At 37.5% G+C, this 22,495-nt stretch overlaps 1 protein-coding gene across 1 annotated transcript in view; it reads right to left on the bottom strand.

The window, feature by feature from the left end:
* Positions 1-19,829, bottom strand: part of THSD7A (thrombospondin type 1 domain containing 7A) — a 362,680-nt gene extending 342,851 nt beyond the window's left edge. Inside the window, 1 exon segment of the mRNA XM_032483934.1 lies at positions 19,406-19,829. Within this exon segment, the coding sequence (XP_032339825.1) occupies positions 19,406-19,577 (172 nt within the window). The 5' untranslated portion in view covers positions 19,578-19,829.
* Between the last annotated feature and the right edge of the window lie 2,666 nt (positions 19,830-22,495).

Here is a 22,495-nt window from a genome sequence, read left to right as displayed (position 1 = left end):
AGGATATAAGGATTTAATTTAGGTCAATCTCTTACTAATCCACAGCATGAAGGGAAAAGCAGCATAGCTAAGGGGTCTGTACCAGTATTTAAGCTTACTTAATTTTCTAGTAAGCTTTAATATCATCACTTTAGACCTAAGACTCAATAATGAGAGGCTCATCTCCATAAAGTCACTTGAAACATAAGTCTCTTTGCAAAGTGAGACATTTTTCAACATCCCTCCCACCCACACTACCGTCATACAAAAGCACACATGCCATCTTTGGCTTCTTTAAAATAGAAGCAAATTCTTTATCTCAGAGCATTGTGCACCAGAAGTTTACTTTTTTAAACTGTGCTGTATTTAGGGACAGTAAGGCACAAATGGACTAGAAACAGGATTTAATTTTTCCAAGTATCAAGAAGAGTGAAATAAATTATATACTTCATAAATACTATCATTGCTTTAAGGCTTTTTTTGTCCTCTAGAAGAGTTTCAAACATGTATGACATAAGTTGAATGTTGTTACATCTAAAAGTTAAAGAATTTAGTGGTGTGCCATTTTTAAAATAGATTACACTTTAACAAAGTACTGCAAGGGGTCTTTGTGTTTTTTGTTTGTTTTTACTGCAGCAATACCCAAACTTGGTTTTGCAGAACATTTTAAGAAATTACAGCATTCTCAAGAAAATTAGTTACACTTTAAATTTCAAAAATATATGTGAATGTACACATATACACGCATGTACACACATATACACACATGTACACACACATGCGCAAGCATACACAGAGCTCTTGTCCTTTTAGGGTGGAAAGAAAAAATGTTAAAAACTCAATAGTCACATAGTATTCTAACAATCCTAAACTCAGTCCTCAATAGCATTAACAAGCCATTTATGATTTGTCAGAAAATGATGCTAGCTAGATATAGGAAATCACAATTAAACTCATGTTTTACAAAGAACAGATGGCCTTAAGTTACTTTTCCGGAAATGGCCATATTAAAAAAAAAACTTTTATAGCTAACGTAATTTATAGGCCCTAGTCATTATAATACATTTTATTAGTCCATAGTTTTAAGTTTTAGAAGATTTGTTTGAAATAAGGATACCTACTTATAATTCAAATATATATCTCATTATTACAGAAGAACTTGCATCTAGTTTACAAATAAATACACATTTGCTGGAGTGTTCTCTGAACCCCTTTCCCTCTGCTTCCTGACCAGGATGGAGATAAAAAAAATTTGGAATAAACGAATCAGAGTACGCAATCAACTGGTGAAATGAGAGGCTTTAAGAAGTATGAAAGATGTATGAGAAGACAAGAAAGGAGCAAAAAAACACGGACTAAAGGAAGACTCAAACGTAGAGTTAGCAAACAACTAAACAAGACTTCATCAAGTTCAAAATTTTATATAAGGTCAACACATCAACCGTTTTCAAATAAAATTTTTATCATTATAAATTATAAATACTCCTAATTATGCTTAGACTGTTTCCTAGAACTATGCTAAAACATCTATTTTTGGTACTTACTTGAACTTCAAAGAATATACTACATTTTACTACACACAACTACCCTTCCCTTTCTGTGTGGTTGCCTATAAGTGTAAAAAAAAAAAAAAAACTCACTTATCATAGGATTTTCACAGTCTCATCACAGCCTCACAAATGTATCAATTATACTTTACGTGAAGAGAAAAGTGAACCATGCTGAATATTACATAAGCATCAATATATCAAGTAAGACAAAGCTAAGACATCCTTTAAACTCAAATGAGCTATTTTAAGTAAATCTGAAACTTGCTTACTTGCTGAATTCCTGGCACTAATGGAGATACAAAATACTTCTTATACACAAATTTTCCTTAGTTTTCCCACTAAAGCCCAAAAGTATGTTTCATATTTACCAAAGCACAAAATGGTATAACACGTGGTTCAAGATAAATATGGCGGGAAGTTGGGTCTAATACCCAATTATAGTTATATGTTATTTCTGGGCTCATGTTGAAGTTGAGATTTCTGAAACAGTGGGTTTAGGAAGTTGAACTCATATGACCATTCGGTTAAACAACATAAAACTAAGGAATGTAGAAAAGTAACCAACCAGCTAGCATTAAGGTCTGAGTCTGGAATTCAAATAGACATTCCCATGAAGTATTACAAGAGACCAAACAAGGAAGTAGAAAACAGGCAGACACTACAGCCACAAAGCTGGCAGGTTTATGAAGGAGGACAAGAGGTGAAACTGACAGGAATCCCTGCGGTTGCTGAGGACACCAGCAGGGAGTTGCTGTAGGGTCCACACGCAGGGAGAGAGCCATTCACAATATAAAAGCCATTTAGATGGTTAATTCACACAGTTGTGCCTTTACCACGCATGCTATCCCATCATCTCATCTCTTGGAGTTTTACTCATCCTCTGAAGCCCAGCTTAACTGTAAATGTCTCTGTCAAGCCTTTCCCTCCTGGTCCTTGCCCTTCTCCTGTCCTGATGAACTGATCACTTCCTCTTCAGTGTCCTTAGAGCACTTCAAACATGCATCTTCAATAGCCCCAATTGCTGATTTATGGTTGCTGTGTGTCTGCATCTTTTTCAAAGATATGTGCTCATCAGTGACCGAGATATCTGTCATATATGCCTATATTTCCCATATCTAGAAGAGGATCTAGCTCAGAGTTCAGGAAAATGTTTGTGCAGTAAATAAAGGGGCTTAGAGAGCACCGCACCTCATGCTTGTATCACTAACACTTTGCAACAAATTAAATAAAACAGGCTGGGAAGAACAGCTTTGCCTGAAAGAGGAAATACCGGTCTGTCTACCACTTAAATTTATCTGTTCATTCTAGATGCACTAATGTGATGCCACACATCATAAGAGAAACCTGTACACTTCTGAATGTAGAAAATCATCCAGAAAAACACTGCCACTTTTAAATATATCTTAAAAGTACACAATTAAATGAGAAGGACTAAAAGACTCTATAAATATGGCTGAATTCAGCATCCTACCAATGACAAACTTCTCACAGAGCTTCCTCATAGTTCTGTTCAGCAATAAATCTTTGTTCATAATGAAGACTCTGGTACACTTCAACCTTCTGAAGACATTTATGCATCACGATAAACTACAGATTAAATTATGTGCAGTATGATGTTATTGTTAAGTACATCTTATTGGATTATAATATTTCAAAAACTTTGTGATTTGTGTGTAATGTCTCTTCTGTCCATTAAGCAGACTTTGATTAAGACACCAAATTTCCTGTGCACATTAACCAAGAGAATTATCAAATGCACACACACAAAACAACTTCAAATAAGGACATGAACTGGTACAAAAGTTATGTAAAGACCTTCAAAATGGAAAGAATACACCACGTTTTCCACCAAGTAAAACTCCCATCTGGTTGGATACTTTATACTTGGAGAGTAAAATGCTTCTACAATGTACTCATGATACACTTAGGAAAAGTTAATCATTCACTTTGTCAAGAGGGGCTTTTGATATTGGTCGAATATTTAGAAAGAGACAAACACAGATCTGAATTCAAATTAAAAATCCTATCACACTGGTGGTAGGAGACACCTACCACATAAATCCCTGAATACTTACAGTCCTAATTTTCATCTCTTTCATCACGTGTCCTAAGATATACAGTACCTTCAGAAAAGTCATTTTTAAAGTACAAGAGACAGAATGGGAGTGTTTCCAAAGCCTATTTACTGTGATGTTGGCAAAGAACTTCATTTGAATAAATTTACACAAGTTTTTACTTTCAACAATACATTCTAGCTCATTTCACAGCTGCATCCCATACAGTAGGCCACAATGAAAATAATATAGCTTAGCTGCCTGCAGACAAATACAATGATGCCAGCAGGTTTTCACTTTGTCTCTTTCTGGGAAGAACAGAAATGGAAAACTACAGCTGGAATGCAAGTCTCTAGGGATATTATTGATACTACAAGTCAGCATTTCTACTGTCAGTAATATCCCTATTCAAGAAATTGTATCAGTTTATATACTTGGAAAATGATTCCCTGTAATTAAAGGGAGAGTACAATACTGTACCAAAACACAACACAGATGGTCAGACAAAATTTTTTCAGTGTAACACTTTATTTTCTATTGTATTAAATGAATGCCAAGAAAACATCAATTTTAAAGGTGAATCTTTACTCCTTAAAGAAAAAATACAAACTGTGATACTTTTATAACAGGTTAAGTATATTTTGCATAATATAATATAAATCAAATCACTAATGTTTGGTTTCCTTAAGCTACAATGGAAAGGAATTGGAGAGAAGGGACAGGAAGACCCTAGCAGTAAAGAGAACTTTAAGGAGAGAGCGAAAGAAACCTGAGACTGCATAGGAGAGAGGTAAAGGAGATTACATGTAAATGCGCACGACAGAGAGAGACAGACAGACAGACAGACACAGACAGAGAGAGAGAAGTTCTGTGGAGTATTTTGGGAAATATGTAAAAGGACTTGGGATGTTGTGTATGGTAAACTCCTGTGTTACACTGGCAAGAAAATCTACAGTTTAAATCTATATAACACTCTAAAAAAAGGAGGAATGAAAAAAGGATAACATCAATATACTGAAACTAAATATTGAGTTATGACTTAAAGCAGCAGTTCATACTTTTCAATGTTAAGATTCACTGCATCATGGAACAATATGAGAATATTTTTACAGTTTGATTATAGGGCAATATATTTGCCCAAACAGATCATCATTCTGTGTCACAAAACTTGAAAAAAACTATGAGAGTAAATGTTAAAATCTCAAGAACATCCTGCTCCTGAGCATATACCCAGAAGGAACCCTACTTCAAAAAGACACCTGCACCCCAATGTTCATAGCAGCACTATTTACAACAGCCAAGACATGGAAAGAGCCTAAATGTCCATCAACAGATGACTGGATAAAGAAGATGTGGTAAATTTATACAATGGAATACTATTCAGCCATAAAAATGACAACATAACACATTTGCAACAACATGGATGCCCCTGGAGAATGTCATTCTAAGTGAAGTAAACCAGAAAAAGAAAGAAAAATATCATATAAGATTGCTCATATGTGGAATCTTAAAAAAAAAAAAAAAGAACATAAATACAAAACAGAAACAGACTCACAGACTCTGCCCAAGGGGGCAGAGGGTGGTAAGGGAGAGACTGGGATTTCAAAATTTGTAGATACTGACAGGCATATGCAGAATAGATAAACAAGATTATACTGTATAGCACAGGGAAATATATATAAGATCTTGTGGTAGCTCACAGCAAAAAAAAAAAAAATCTGACAATGAATATATGTATGTTCATGTATAACTGAAAAATTGTGCTCTACACTGGAATTTCACACAGTGTAAAATGAGTATAACTCAATAAAAAAATGTTAAAAAAATTCTCAAGAACACTGTCAAATGCTCAAAGTACTAGTCAAAATAGTTACCAAAGTACAAGTCTATAATCACTGTATCTCCCTATCCTTGTCTGAAAATATTAAAGCTAAATTTCTGTTGTTGTCTAGCATTTATACTATATAATGCTAATTTAAATATTTGAAGCTTATTCTTCACACAACCAAAGAGTATTTCCCCTGACTGTTGCCTCTTCAATTAAAATATCAGGAGTATATTTTGTATAAAGTTTTTATTTTTGTCTGTGTCAGAGCAAAAGACAAGATATTTGTCCTGGCTGCTAGTGTTATACTAAGAGTATGCTCTGGGTCAAATCACTTACCCTCAGGTACCTGGATTGACTCTTTCATTTTAAGAGAAGGGCATTAATTCTTGTCCTATATTAATAAAGAAATTGTGAGAACTTAGTAAAAGGACAGGTGAGTACGAGCACCTGGAGAATTGTAGAGTACAAGTAGGTCTTGTTATTACATCCATGAAGCTGTAAAACCCAAATGGGCAAGTTCTAAAATGCACTAACATTCCAATTTTTCATTAGTATCTCTGAGGTATCACTTTGCCCACACCAAAATTTGCATATGAATGTTCACAGAAGCAGTATACATTCTTGTCCCAAAGTGGAAACAACCCAAATATCCACCGACTGATGGATGGATAAGTAAAATGTGGTATGTCCATGCAAATGGAGTATTATTTAGCAATAAAAAGAAACGAAGTACCGAAAGATACTACAACATGGGTGAACCCTGAGAATATGCTAAGTAAAGGAATCCAGTCACAAAAGATCACATAAGGTCTGATTCTATCTATATAAAATGTCCAGAAGAGGCAAATCCACAAAACTGAAAAGTAGATTAAAACTTGCCTGGGGCTGGGCCTGACAGAAAAGGATGGGAGTCTGGGGGCAATGGCTGAGAGGTACAGGATTTCCTTTTGGAGTAATGAAAATGTTCTAAAACTGAGTGTGGTGATGGATACACAACTCTGTCCATACACAAAAAGCCACTGAATTGTACATTTTAGACAGGTGAATTGCATGGAATTTGAATTATATCTAATAACACTGTTAAAAAATGGCTCTGTGACAGCAATTCTAATATTCAGTATATGGCCAATAAAGGCAATTCATCTCATCTACAATGACACAGAATGAGAGTGAGTCTTTCCTCTAATTTTCATATTTGTCATTAAATAATCGAATGGATTTAGCTTGTGGATGAGTCTATCAAGACAGAAAATCACTTTGAGAAGCATGATCTTGAAAGCTCTAGAAACTCCCAGCGTGGTTTGGGACATGACAACGCCCACGCTGCTGCAACGCTTGATCAACCAAGGCTGAAAGACCACCTAGTCTGCTCTAAAATATTTATTCTCTTCCTGTGGTATTTTCACAGCTGAAGCCATTCAAAGCCAGTTCTCTTATAAAACAAGCCAAGGGGACTGAAGAAGTTCTATTAAATATTGCAGTAAGAGACAGGGAGACAAATGTATCTTAGCAGCAGTCAAAGCTTTCCTGGTGAATTATTTGATTCCATAAATCGAAATCTATCTGATGACTCTCCTATTAGAGATGTGTAGTCACCACTACAAACTGTCAGAAGAAGCTGCTTTATAGAGCCATTGAACCCTACGATCTCTGCTGCATTTCTAGGATTACATGCATCAGCTCAGGGCAGCAGATGCCTTGCTCCTACTGGCTCCTCTCACGCCACAGGGCCCGCTAACTACTGAGAGCTAACCAAGCACAGCGTGTAGGGAAGTGGAGGGAAATGCGGGTGCTGGCTGCAAACAGGACCTGTTCAAGTTCTGATTTTGGAGATATGTACATTCTCACGTAAATCACGCTCTCAAATTCAAAAAGGTATTTTTAAAATATCTTTTCCACCCTATGTTTAAGCTTCAGATTTATCAAGACCTGAAATGATTGTCTAACAAACCAGTGCCCCCTTACTTCAGCTTTGGCTCACCAGATACTGTATGTGGCCAACACTGTTGTCCCTTAATAGAGTTTTTTTAATTGAACCCCGTCTCTAAATGATGGCAAGTAACAAACCCACAGTTGGGTAAGGAGTGGTATTGCTTCTTTAAGTAACCAAGTCCACAAAGAGAAGGGTGAGTACAACCAGACTTTATACCATGCCTGGTCCACTTCATTTATCTTCTCTGTCACTGACCCTACCTGGGAAACAGTATATAGATTTCAGGTTTATTCATTTTAACACCAGTCTAATCAAAACTGGAGCAGAAAAAATAAAATACTAGGTCACCCTTATACATAAACCTGAAAGGATACTCCACTCTTGAAGTAACTGTGTTTAACTGGCATTACTTGAAGACAGTATTTCTCACAGTTTGCACAGAGAACTGTAGTAGTTTTACTTACACAATTAACAGTCTTCTAAAATTCATAAATTCACATAGGATTTAAGAGTTGCAAATACATTCTTTCATTCTTAGTAATATTTTATCAATCTGAAGAAAGTTGGGCTCCTAGGTTCCATAAGTCAAACAACAGCAAACAAAGGCTCCTTATTAAATGCCTGCTCAGTGCAGTCCTCACACACCCTTCATACACACACACCTGTCTTTCTACCCCAACTCACTCCCCGCTTTCTCCTCTTGCCTAAGAACTTCTGGCTGACCCTGGACACGTATGTCATTTAATTTCTTCACAACTGTTCCCCTTTGCCTGGAATTCTGTCTCTCTATTGCCTTGGTCCATGTTGTAAACTTTTTATTTTTCAAACTTGTGTATTATGAAATCTTCTCTCCCCTGTCTCCTGAAAGATAATCCTGTTTTCTGTTCTGCTATATCTATATATGCTTCTGTTTTTGTAGTAAGTTTGCTAGGCGGTAATTACTTATTTACACATGACAGAAGACTTCAAAAGGGATGGGTCCTTGTGCTGTTGACGTCTGCCGCTCAGCACCTAATACAGAGCTTGACATAAAATAGGCACTAAGCACCTGCCAGTTTTAGTTCATTGAGCCTGACTGACAAACTAATGAAGAAAAAGGTCACTTATTTTATGTTTTTTACTGTGACTGGAGTCCCTGAAGTTGTGTAATGAAGTGGCTCTGAATGAACTATATTTCCTTTAGAAAAAAGAATACATCATGTATAACACATATTACACACACACACACACACACACACACACACACATATACACAGAATAAAACAACAGTTACTCCGTATCATTCCACCTGGGACTGTTAGCAGTACTGCCTGAATGATGTCACAATCAATGTAAACTATTTACAAGCAGTATCTTGTATGAATGACGCCTATGGATATGCTGGCAGGCAATGCTATTGGAAGAGAAGCACTTCTGGGAAATTCATGCAGGCACTGCAGTTTGAAGACACTGTTCAGGTACCTGAGTGGCAAACGCAAGAGGATGGTTAGACATAAAAAGTATCTTAAAATAAAAGCTATGTTAGTGGGAGGTGATGCAAGGACTTGTATAACAAGATCTTTTATGTGAGCAGGCGCTTGATGAATATTAAACTGGCATAAAACTTTCTAAAATAAGATTTTAACACAAATTTTTCTGTAATTAACCTTTTAGTGAAAAGTATTCATAACTGCACACATTTTAAAAAGTCACCTCTATAAATACCAGATACAAAACATATTTGAGGAGGTATAATAACTTCCACAATGCCAGATAAATTCTGAAGTTCTGTGCAGTCATTTACCCATAAATGACTGCTACTTGCATATGCATGTATGTCACATGCATTTATGCACCTAGGTATGTATATATTATACATATGCACTAAATTATTATTCTAAATCTATCACAAGTTTACAAATGCTACATAAATTTTAGAGTATGTACAGATAAACAGGTTGTAATGAGCATGAAACTGCTGCATAACTCTCTCCTCCAAGTTGAAAAACAATAGTTTCCTTCAAAGGATTCTGAACCACATATACTGAGGTGTAAGGAGGGTATATAGAGAGATGACACATTCAAGTATGTTTACATACAGAGGGAAGGGGAAATATAGAGAGAGGGAGAGAGAGAAAATGAGCTATAGGAGAGAAAAGAGGACTCTGAGAGATGAAGCATCAGCATTCCCTGTACTTTTCCTATACCCTCTCACTCACAGCATCACAGACCAGGGAAGTCTTGCCAAGAATATTCTTAGGTGTTTCCACACAAGCAATTTTGGAACGCACTGTCCCACTTAAAAAGTCACACCTCCGGCATTCCCTGCATGGCAAAGCTCTGCAACGTCACGAGTAAAAATAAAACACTAAGGCGGAAAGTCTCTGTTTTAAAGCAACTTCGAATGACTCTGCAATCAGCAAAGCTGAGGCCTTCGCAACTATGCTGCTGGCTTCGACAGCAGGTAGAAAGCAAACCAATGTCAGCTGCAGAGAAGCTGGAGATGCAAATACAGACCCAAGAACAAAGAATAATCAAACTGAAGGAAAGGCTGCAGACAGATCCAGGAAACAACCTCTATCCCAGAGAGGAGGCATTTGCAGCTCATACCAGGACTGTACTAAGAGACAACATTTACTGAGCACTAATGTGTGCCAGGCACTAAGTGCACTACAGGTTTAATTCAACTTATCTTTAAAATAACCTGGAGAGGTAGATATTAACATCATACCTATGGTATGTCTGAGGAACAAGAGACACAGAGAGATTAGAGATCATATTCTTAATAAATTACAGAATTAGGTCAAGATTCATGTCTGTCCGGCTCAAAAGCCTCTTCTTAAACATCTCATTTATTACACACACATGCAACTGCACACAAATACATATTTCTTTAACTACTTAGTAATCAGTGATTCTTTCAAGTTATGGGTGTAAGTCTTTGCAACCATTCTCTTTCACTGTCAAGAAGTACCTGAATATAGTGAATTCCTCCGACATTTACAGTTGCACTTTCTGATTTCAGTAGAGAAAATCAAACACAATATTGAAATAGTGGAACTCAAATAGGCACTATTTGTGCGCTGATGCCATTCTTTTGCAGGTTAGAGAACATACCCGCAAACATATCCATCTACAAAACTCACAATGTCCTGTCACTGCTACTGCTATAAGTAATCCAAAGGATAACTTTCTATCCAGACTGTAGCATTATTAGAAAGTCCTGCATTAGCCATATACAGTAAACTAAATTATTCCAACCACATAATCCATGCCTGTGGCTGATATATTTGCTTGGGAAAACTAATTTTCTATCAAGCTGTCTCTACAGTTCTAAGCTAGCTACTCTGGGGGCTGTATTTCTACCCCTGTGCACACTAACGATCCACTTCTGAGTCACTGTCCTATGACCCCCTTATTGTGGGGATGCTCAGCACCTCATGTTCATAAAAAGGTCTATGGGAACAATCTAAGTAGCAGGCTGCCTTAACAACTTAGTTCCCAGGTCAACTTACCAGGGGTTCAGGACAGTGGACTTGCACTGTTTCCTGGAAGTTCAGAAGGATACTGTGCCTCAACTTTCTGCCAGCCCACGGCTTCCTCAGCAAGAATAGGGGAAATCGGATATGCAGCTATGTGCATTTATTAACCAGAACAGAGTCAGCTAGAGATACAAGCACATTCATAGTGTCCTTGAGAATTTCACAAGCTTATAGGCTCAATTTAACCTTTAATACACCAGGAAATTTCCTTCGCTTTCAATGTATTGTTCATCACTCCCAAACTCTCTCCTGACGTCTTCCCCTCAAAGTGTAACAAACTAGGCCACGTGTAGGCCCATCTCCACGTATTCTTCACTCTTTACTTAATTTCCAAGTAGGTTTTCTCTTTACATAAATAATTGTGTGTAGTGTAGGTCATACCATCAGGGCAACAAGAAGTGGGGTATGTGCAGCCCAGGTTGGGTTGAGACCTTGGACTCTGCCACCTAAGAGTTCTACCCACCCTTACTACTCACTCATATGATGAAAAGAATGCAGATCTTCACCTCTCCTTACCAGAGAAGACACACAAATGAGAAGTAAGAAGATGAAAAGACAGTGTTCAACATCTTATGTTATTACAGAACAGCTAATTAAACCAACAACAAAACACAACTGCACATCTGCTAAAATAGCTAAAATGCAAAACACAACAGTGGCGAGAATGTAGAGCAGTAAGAATTTTCATTCATTGCTGGGGGGAAGCAAAATGTATAGTTTGGAAGACAGTTTGGCAGTTCTTTACAAAACTAAACATACTCTTTTACGATCCAGCAATCACACTCCTTGGTGTTTACCCATAGGAGTCGAAAACTTAGGTCCACACAAAAACATGCGCATGGATGTTTACAGCAGCTTTATTCATAACTGCCAAAACTTGGAAGCAACCAAGATGTCCTTCAATAGGTAAGTGGACAAACTGCTATATCCATACAATGGGATGTTTGTTATTCAATGATAAAAAGAAATGAGCTATCAAGCCATAAAAAGACATGGAGGAACTTAAATGTACATGTTGAGAAAGAATAAAACTAATCTGAAAGGGCTGCATACTTTATGATTCCAAGTGTATGACATCCGTGAAAAATCACAAGTATGGAGAGAGTAAAAAGATCAGTGGTTACCAGAAATTTGTGGGGAGAGAGGGACAGATGTAGGGATGAAGAGGTGAAGCACGGAGGACACTGAGGACAGTGAAACTACTCTGTACGATACTGTAATGGTCAGTAACATGTAGGGTGGATACATGTCACCATGTATTTGTCCAAAACTAGAGAATACACATTAGAGCGAACCCTAATATAAATAATGGACTTCAATTAATAATAATGTATCAATATTGGTTCATTAATTATAATAAATGTACCACACTAATGTGAGACATGAATACCAGGGAGAATTGGGGTGAGAATGAGGGGGTATATAGGAACGCTATACTTTGCCCTTAATTTTCTGTAAACCTAAAACTGCTCAAAAATAGAGCCTATTAAAAATAAATTTTTAAAACAATACAGATGATTTGCCTGTTTTCCCTTTTCTCTCCTTGTTTTGTTGTTCTCTTATAATGTCTTACTTTCCCCCCAAGCTTCAGTAGTCATGCATACATGGCTTCTACTAAATTTACTGATGTCACTCCTTCTATGTGGACCATCTCCCTGTCTCCTGGAGCAACAGTCCTGCCGAACATTTCTCTATTACATGTGCCATTTGAATATTATTGTCCATGTAAAGGAGTGTATTTGTGGTTTTTTTTCCCATCTGCCCTTATTTCATTTTTTTCTCATAGTGTAACTTTGATACAATAATACAGAACCAATAAAATGACATCCCAGAGATTATGATTTCACATGGTAAGTTATATAAAACACCAACTGGCTCAGTAGTTCTCTGGACTATGAGAGGACATCCTCTTAGTTAGTTCCATGATGTATCACTATTTTAGGTGACACCATGTTTCCCCTGCTCTTTCCTTATTGGGTTGTTTTTAAATGTTGTATCACTTCCTCTAAACAGGATCACTTTTCTTACTGCTTGGGTACCCTGGGATTCAATGCAAATTCCACTGTTTTTCATCATTTTAATGCACTCTAAAGTGTCAAGCGTAAAGTTGTGAAGAGGAAAATTAGGAAAAATCTCTACCTTATGACTCACTGACACTCCTAACTCACACTTAATGGTGTTCTTGGGGTAGGGAAGATGCATCTTCCCAGATGCCACTTGCACAATGCTTGTCATGAAGGACTACTCTAATATGCCTTCATATGAGAAGCCTGGAGGCTTCCACTCTCCCCCTTTCCAGAGAGATCCCACTGTCCAGTGTCACCAATCGAACTTAAATCATTTCCTCCTAAAAGGACCCAAAGCATACCCTACTTCACCCAATAACCTGATGAGAATGTCCACATCTCATCCCACCACCATCAGGCCAGCAATAATTGGTAGAAAGGGACCAGGGTATGTGCTGCTCTATAGCACAACCTCCTCCTGACCAGGGCTTTCACTATTTTGCAAACCAGGTAGCTACCTCTAATTTGTGGAGTGATATTTGTTATCACAGTCCATTCAGCTATTAAAGCTTCACGAAACCACCTAAGCATTTGACTTTTTGCACCAAATAATCGATAAGCTTTTAATCAATTCTGAGCACTAACTATACTATGTATGCCAAGAAAGAAGGGTAGGAAAACAAGACAAACTGTCGTTGTCAAAAATGTATTTAAATACATTACCTAAGATGTGAAACAAATCATTAACCACAAACAATTTTGGAAGGCCTCGGTGACAATGTTAACTGCAAGAATGCGAAATTTCAGATTCTTGAGAAATCCTGAGACACAATGCAAAGTGAAGTATAAGAAATTTGATTTACATGATTCACCCTGAATTTCCTGTTCAAAATATTTTGACTGTGTTTAGTCCATGCTGTGTATGTTTAGGTGCCCAATTAATAATAATAATAAAGACAAGCCTACAATAAAATAACTTCTCTTTTTACATTTGTTTTGCTTTTCCTGGTGTCCCTTCGTTAGAAAAAACAGATAAATGTGTTGGATCAGCAAAATTCCTGAAAGTTGTATCATTTTTAAGAGAGGAAAAGATAGTGAATGGAAAGAGAACTAACATTTTTTAAAATGTCTACTATATTTAAGGCACTGTGCTAGACACTTTCTACATATTATCTGTTAAAACTTCACAAATGCCCTCTTGCTTCAGAACTCCTGTCACCATTCTAAGGTGAGAAGATAAAGTCAGAGAATTTAAGTAACTTGACCAACAGGAAGAGGCAAGATTTAAACAGTGGTTTGTCAGATCCCAAAGTCTACGTATGCTCTTTCCACTCCACAATGCTGTCTCCCTTATCATTTGTTGGAGTATCTAGCATTATAACTGTGTCAATTTGCAATTTCCAGTACTTTTACAGAAGGAAAAAAAAAAAGATGCTCTAGAGAAGGCTAATGCACACTACTGGAGTTGCTCTAGGTCACAAAGTTAAGTAGCCACTGTATTACACAACAGAATAATAGCAATAATATAAGCTATCAGTTACTAAAGTCCTAATATGTATCAAGCACTCTACTAGTACATTACATATGTTACCATATTTAATCCTCAAAAACCGCTACAGAATACATATTTATTCATATTGGAGATGAAAGAAAAAGATTCAGGGAGATGAAGTAATTTCGTAGGTACCATGGTTAAAATATTTCGATCCATGTTGTTCCAGATTAATTGATATTGATGCCCACACACTGTCCACTCCTATCTTTGCTCCATCTCCATTCCTCACTTAATGAGCAAACTGTGTCACATTCCAAATCAAGACAAATTGTAAGCACAACTGAAGTTTTTAAAATAGCAATTCGCTTTTTTTTTTAAGGACACTGCCATCCTTATGTTCTGCAACCTGGAATGACCTCCCTCTCTCCTCTGTTATTTAACAAATGTTAGGATTAGGATGGATATTTTTCCATATACACTGCAGAATTTCTATATTAGTACAAGTACATGAAAGAAAAAGAAAATGGTAACTCTTGATTTTCTTTCAAACTGAGAAAACAAGGGGTTATTTTACAAGAAATTAACTAAGTAAAGGACACAGTGTTTGTCATTAATAGTGCTGTCTTTCATTGGATGAACTCAGGTCAAAGGTATTTAACATAAGAAGTAATTTCCTTTAGAGAAAACTCATAACTGTAAATACCTTATCACCTGATTCTGAAAAATGGCTAGTGTGTACCTGTTTTCTGGATTTTAATGTAATTTTCATTATTATAAAAATAAAATTACTTCATTAAGACCTTTTTGAAGGTATATCTCTATGACAGAAGTTGATAAAAGTTGGATGTATTCACTATTTTCTGCCTGACTCATGTTACGTCAATCACATTTTGTTCAAAGCACTGATACTCTTAATTTGGAATTGCCAGGTGAATATAATTAGCCATAATTATTACTGAAACAATTTCATATTCTGGAATATTAAAAAGTGAAAAACCATCTACTACTTATCAGTAACAGTAATTATTCATCTTCCAATTATGTAAGTGCTTTAACTCTGCAAGGATGAAATATGTTTTTCAAGTATTCAAAGAAAGACAAGTTACCTTTCAAATGACCAAGACAAAACTATTACAACATTAACTTTAATATTTTAATTAATAACTTTCATATCTTATATTTTTGAGTTTTCTCTATTGAAAACAACAAAAGTGTAGTCAAGAGACTTAAGTACCACTTGGTTATGCACTTTATCAATACTAAACTTCTCTACCATTGGTTTATTATTCAACCAAGTTTCTGTCTCTATCACTCTACTTAAAAAGTCAAAACACTGTTAATTACCTTATCAATTCCTCCTCTTACTTGATCTTTTCTGAAGTATTTCAGGTTTCCTTTCCAGTCTTTTGAAAATGTTACACTTTTTGCCACCATCCCCTTCGTAAGATATCTTCTTCTACTTAGCATATATTGGCATTTTCTTCAGACATGTTCTAACCACACTTTCTCAGGCTGCTTCACTAGTTTCTCTCCTCTAGTGGCTCTTTCAATCTCAATATTCTCTGTGAAGTATCCTGGCACCTCTTTTCAGTATTTTCCCTCTTTTAATGATCCTTCTCATGGCCATGCCTTGAAGTATCATACATTTACTGAGGTCCAATTAGCCTAATACTGTCTCTTAAGCTACCCAACCACTCACGAATTTTCCCATTAGCTGAATGGAGTACTGCTACCTGAAGTTCAGTATATCTGAATTAAATTGATATTCTTCTCCTCCCACCCCAAGAAACCTGCTCTTCCTTCTTTCACATCTTCTGTCTCAATCAAGTAACTGTGCAGACATAATGGCGATGGCATTCGTTCCTCTCTTCCTTGGCAGACAATGTGTCCTCTGTGCTCTAAACCTGAGGTCACGCTTCTGTAATGTGACCCTGAGCCCTCCTTTACTCATCCTTCAGTCTAACTGCCATGGTCCTGGTTTTGCTCCCCTTCGTCTCTCAGTCCCACCTCCCAGCATCTGTAATTCTCTCTTCATTCTGGGGAAAGAATATGTCAGTCCTCTGTTCTAAGCTTCCAAGTGACTTCTACCAGCTTATAGGTTAGACTCCAATATCTTTACCAGAGTTTGTAAGTTTTCTTACAATCTGGCCCAACTCATCTCATCAGCATTAAATCCATTCATTCCCACAAAAAAAACCCTGGACTTGAGCTTCTAAGACCTAGGAATGTTGTCATGTCTTTTATTTTTACTTCTTCCCTTTATCAGCTACAAGATCTCTCTGCTCTCATAGTGTTTTGTTCATGAGTATGGTATGCCACACTGTAATTGCTGTGTACTTACAGTATAGTTCAATTGGGACTTTGTTGAGGGCAGGGATGACAATATCCTAGTCACCCTCTACCACAATGACTTCATATAAGTCACACAGTGAGTCCTCAACAACTCTTTGTCAACTGACTTACTAAACCTTTCATATAATATACCTTATGCATTAAATTTTCATATAGCATTTATCATATATCATATATTATGTATCATAAACCTTATCTATTACATAAAGGTATACACTATATGCATATACCCAGCTTAATACACTATGTATATGTATATAGGCATACATGTGTTTATGGTGTGTGTATGTGCATATGTGCATATACATATGAAGGCACTTGAGGGTTGAAAAGGTCTTTAAATATTATCTTTTCTAACCAATGAATATTACAAAATAGGAAGCAGAGAACTAAAGTCATTAAATGACTCTGCCAATGTTCTATAGCTTGCAAAGTGATAAACACAGTTAGGGTTCCTCTCTCATCTCCTCATCCAGTGTACCTTTCACTACATCATTTTAGTTCAATGATCTCACCAATAATGTGATTCAAAATGATCTGCTCCACTATCCCACTGGAATGAACATCTTGGACTATCTCACTTCATTTTCTCTCCCAAGTCTCTTCTTGCCTCTTTATTCATGCCTTTTATGATTCTGTTATCTCTATATTTTCATTTACAGTGTATCCCTCTCCTTTAAATATTCCAATTTCTTCTGGTAGCTACTTTCAGGGTTTTTTTTATATAGATATGGTAAAGTCTCCTCTCCCTATGGAAAAAAAAAATCGAGAGGTCATTATTTTGCTCTCCAGTTTAATTCACCATTGTTTTCACCAAACCAAGGATCACCAAAAAAGAGGTTATCCTCCTCATCATACTAGCTTATATTTGCACATGGACATAACTCTGAAGTTTACATATTACTTTCTCATAACTCACTCATTTCATCTTCTTAGCACTATGAATACTCAGGAAAGGGTCACAATCACAGGCAGCTGAGTAAACGGGGTGATCAAAAGTTAAGTGATCTGTTAGTAATCCTACAGTGATCAATAGTTGGAACTGGCACTGGAACCAAGGTCTCCATATCCTTGCTCCTGAGAGCTTTCCACTATTCTGAACTGTTTATTGGCTAGTGTCCTCACCATGACATTTATGTTGACATATATTGGCATCTCAGATACTGCACAGTGAATGTTGCCTAGACTCTTCTTCGACCTGAATTACTAGTTGGCTCTTGTTACTTTAATGGTACAAATTTCAGGAGAGCAGGTACTATTTTGTCCAACATTTAACTTACTTGAGAAGCTCCAATCAAACATCCAAATAATACTATCCAACAGTAAATTATAATTTGATTAGTATCTGTTGTTATGACTTTAGCTTTAGCTAAATTACAGATCTTCAACTCTTTATTTTAAATTGAAATAAATTATTTCATCTGCATCCACTAATCAACAGATCTTTAAATGGCGAGTGTTAACAAGAATGGCTAACACTAATATCCAAATGGCTTTTCTCAATGTGTATGTGCTATTTCATGCAACATTCTGAGTCAAATTATGTACTCTGACTTTAAATAAATTTCTGTTCAATAGCCTCACTAAGTTGCTAGACAGATGTAACTTCTTTAAAAATTCAGAGTATCAGCGTAATTGTAAAGTAAACAGATCTCTCTCCGCATCAGGGGGCTACAGACAGCTGAAGCCAGGAAAGAGAACCACTCTCTTTAACTTGTTCGAGATTCGGTGACGAATGTATACCTTCCCTCCTTTCTACTGCATCCTTCTCCTTACTGTTTAGGCATTGCCAAGAAACTTAACTCATCCCTAGCCCCAGGCAATGGGAATAATGTTTTCCACTTTCTTCCTATAAACATGAAGTTTCAGGTCTGCGGAAGAATTCTCAGTATTCTTTAGAGGAGAAAGAAGCCACTGGAGAGGGGGTGGTAATCCCTCATTTGGCATTGTTTTCCTGCTTGTCAGTGCCCCACCAGGACCTCTAGCCAGTACTTTGCCAAGAGGTTCTGAGAGACAATTACTTGCTGCTTTTGCTGATTGGTTGAAAACAAAGCAAAAACATTGTCAAGGCAGGAAAAGTTTAAACCTAATCACCCTTATTGCACATTTTAAAAATCCTGCAACTCACTCATTAAGAATTGTGCTTCACAAGGTCTCAGTCAGCTCACTGGAGCCCCATTTGCCTTTAACTGTTAGAACTGCCCTCACTTGGCTTCTTTCCACGTGTCCCACATAAGCTATACTTAACAAATTCAACTCTATATCCATAGTATCACGGCCCTGATTAAACTGTTTGCCTAAACACAGAATAAAGACTGAACTAAAACGTTTGCATGCTCTTTGCTAGAAATATATTTAATAAAGTCCTAGCAGGATGAGAACGTAGAGGTTAAAAATACAGCACTTAATTATGAAAGTGGTGTTGGTTGGTTGTCCTCATTAACAACGGCGCTTTGAGAGAGAAATATCATTCCAGTGACTCACGAATGCTTTTTAGTTGTTAGGTTTTTCTTTCCTAATAGCATCAGACATGACCTAATTTGCTTCCTAAGAAGCATACTTTTTACCTTAGGAACCAGCCTACCCGGGCCACCAAGGAGCACAGGGGTCCCCCCCGAAGCACAGCAGTTTCGTAATGTGGACCCAGATGTGAAGATGGGAAGCAGGGGGAACTCCGTCCCACTTACCAGTCTTCCACAGATAGAGGGTGGGTGCCTCCGCCTCGCCCGGCGCCGCAGCCCCGTGGGCGCCCGGGCGCAGCAGCAGCAGCAGCAGCAGCAGCAGCAGCGGCAGGACGGCCGGGCGCGGGCCCGCAGCGCCCGGGCTCCGGGACGCCAAGCTCCTCGCTCGCAGCCCCATGCTGCCCGCAGCCGCTCCAGGGTCCGGATCCGGGACGCAGCCGGCAGGGAATCTTCCTTCCCCCTTGGAACGTCTTCCTAAGGAGTACAGAAAGCAAAGCTCTTCCCAGCTATTGTTCGTGTAGGATGAAAAGGAGGGAAAACGCGTTTAACACCGGGGAACAATAGCGTCTGCGGTGGCCGTGGCTGTCGCCGCCACAGCCGCTGGCGGGGATGCTGCTGCCGCTGCCATTCCGCGCAGAGTGGCAGGTCCTAGCGGCGAGGGAGGCAGCCGTCCGCAGGGGGCCGCAGCTGACTGAGCAAGTCCGCGAGGTCTGGGAGGCAGCGCAGCCCCCGCCACCAGCTGGAGAGAGAGGAGGGGGGCGTGAGCCCACCGGAGCGCGAGGGGGCTGCAGGCAGGGGGAGGCGAGAGCGCCAGGGCGAGAAAGGAGGCGAGCGACCGGGAGAGGGGCACCCAGGTCCAACACACTCGTCCAAAGAAGTCCCGTGCACATGGCGCGATGAAATATGTTTGGAAGGATACACCAATAGAAAGAATCATCGCCCGACAGGCTTCAGCATGATAAATAACAGGCATTGAAATTCATCGTCACCCAAAGAGTCAAATGCTAGATCTAGTGGCATGTTCTTCTTAGTATGTATTTATTTACACAAAGCGTCGGTGTTGATAATTTATTTTTAAGTCCTCACTTCTGAATTACTTTATGTGGGGAGTAGTATTTATAATCAGATATGAAGAACATAGGAAAACAGCAGGGATTTGTACTTGTGTCGAAATGCACTTAAACACTTTTTAAAATCTTTTCTTTTTAAAGTAATCCACTAGCAATAAAAATATGAGCAGTATTCATCTACTGTGACAAATCAAAGTGCAGTCTTTTAACAGCCTTTAAAACTGAATTAGCATTAATAAGTATTCACAATGCTATCTAATTACATAGATAACATTTTACAAAAACTAATCATAAAATTATATTTCAGATATGAAGTTAATAAAAGTGCTATCCCTCTATCTACTGTCAAAAATATGCTACCTTTAAGGAGCCATGCAGTTCTGAGTAAAATTAAAGAACAAATTCACTTTCCCTTATTTGGATATCTTCAAATTAATAAATTCTTTACTTAAAAATCCTTGACATTAATTTCTCTTAATATTTACTATAGAAAAATGCCTTTAAAATTTATATAATTTAATGGTTTGGGGGGTCTTTTGTTCTTTGTGTTTTCACTTCCTTAAACCAGTAATAATAAAGGAATGTGTGTGAAGTCAGATAATGCTTTTGTCCTTTCCCTTTCTCTCCTTTCCCCAATAATAACCTTCTATTAATTCATTTCCTAGTGAAGCTAAAATAATACCAAGGCATTCAGCCAATTAAAAACTGGGCCAAAAAAACCAAAAAAAAAAAAAACCCAAAAAACAAAAACCCCCCAAACTATTCACATCTGGTTGGCAATATTTGGCCAAATAAAACAAAACTTAAAAAGCAGGAAAACCATTCTTTATGAATTTACTCCATCAACACAGCCAGCCCAAGAGTTTAAAATAAGGAAGCTGCTGTTTCTGAAAGAGGAAACCTTCCATAAAGCTCTCTCCTGGGATGCCTGTCATTTTACAGATCATTCCAGACACAGTCCTTCTGCAAGCATTAGATTAAAAGCAGGTTTGATCAAATAATTCCCAGGTCCTGCCTACTTAAGTATTGTGACATCAGAGGAAATTAGCAATGTTGAAGGTTGCAAATTTGCTCTTTGTTTACTTTCTACTCTGTTAGGCCTCTAAGAGGGAATTAAAAGCTCAGAGAGCCCTAGCTCTGCTGAGTCTGTGATTAGAAGAGATAAATTAGTGTGGATTACTATTTCTTCACTGGTGAAAAAATAGGCAACAATCAAAAGACTATAGACTGATAAGGAATACAAAAAAGTCTGATTATAACTTATGCATAGCACCTTGAGGAGCACTTGTTTCAACAGCTGCACCAAAGAAGAAAATAGGACCTGCTTTGGCTTCCTTGAGTCTGTCCTCTTAGGGAACCCTCTGTAATACCACTATATAATGGCAGAGTCTTCCTATCCTGTTTGTTTTTATTTTTCAGCTACTGTTAGGGCCATAAACTCTAACTCTGGCACAGAGAGCATTTAAAACTGCAAGTACTCTGTTAATATCATCCCATTCTAAGCATTCTTGTAAAGTCCCAAATCAATTCACCAAGTAGAAACTCATTAAATAAGAGAAGATAGAGGAGCCAAGTTAGGACAGTTTGATACACAGGATAATTACTTAATCACATGAAAAGCCATCAGATGCTATACTTCATAGATTAATGTCAAAAGAAAATTTAAGATTCCAATTTTTAAATTTATCCATGGTTGTGTAATAATGACTCAACTGGTCAAGAGCTTAAATATTATAGCTGTAACTTAAAGCATTATATGTAAGAACCAGGGACCACTTCTAAGTCAAAATTTGCTGCCATTTGAAGTACACAACTAGGGTAAGTGTTCTGCTGTAGTGTTTGAAACTAGCCAACAACTGATTTCCTTCTTTTAATTTCAATGTATACAAAGCTTAAAGATCACACCCAAATACATATACATGCACAATTAGTTAGCAGTAAAGACATCTCTGGACAAGGTTACAGAAACTAAGTCATATAAACATTTGTCTCCACCACTGCCACATATCTGTTCTATAACAATGTCATTAATGCACTTGAGGACAAAAATGTATGGGTCTCTAAGGAGGCAGAAATGATACATATATTCAGACACATGTTCCTTTGTGAAAGCTATAGTGTCCAGTTAGATAAATCCTATCAATAAAACTAATAGATGGCAAGAGATAGCAAGACAGCAATCTTTGTTTTCTAGAATACGACATAAATAATACACAAATGTTTAATGACATGATGTCAAAATTTA

Source organism: Camelus ferus, chromosome 7 (assembly GCF_009834535.1).
Source record: "Camelus ferus isolate YT-003-E chromosome 7, BCGSAC_Cfer_1.0, whole genome shotgun sequence".
Taxonomy (NCBI): Eukaryota; Metazoa; Chordata; class Mammalia; order Artiodactyla; family Camelidae; genus Camelus; species Camelus ferus.
The sequence above is the reverse complement of the archived record's forward strand: the minus strand, read 5'-3'. Positions and strand labels throughout refer to the sequence as shown.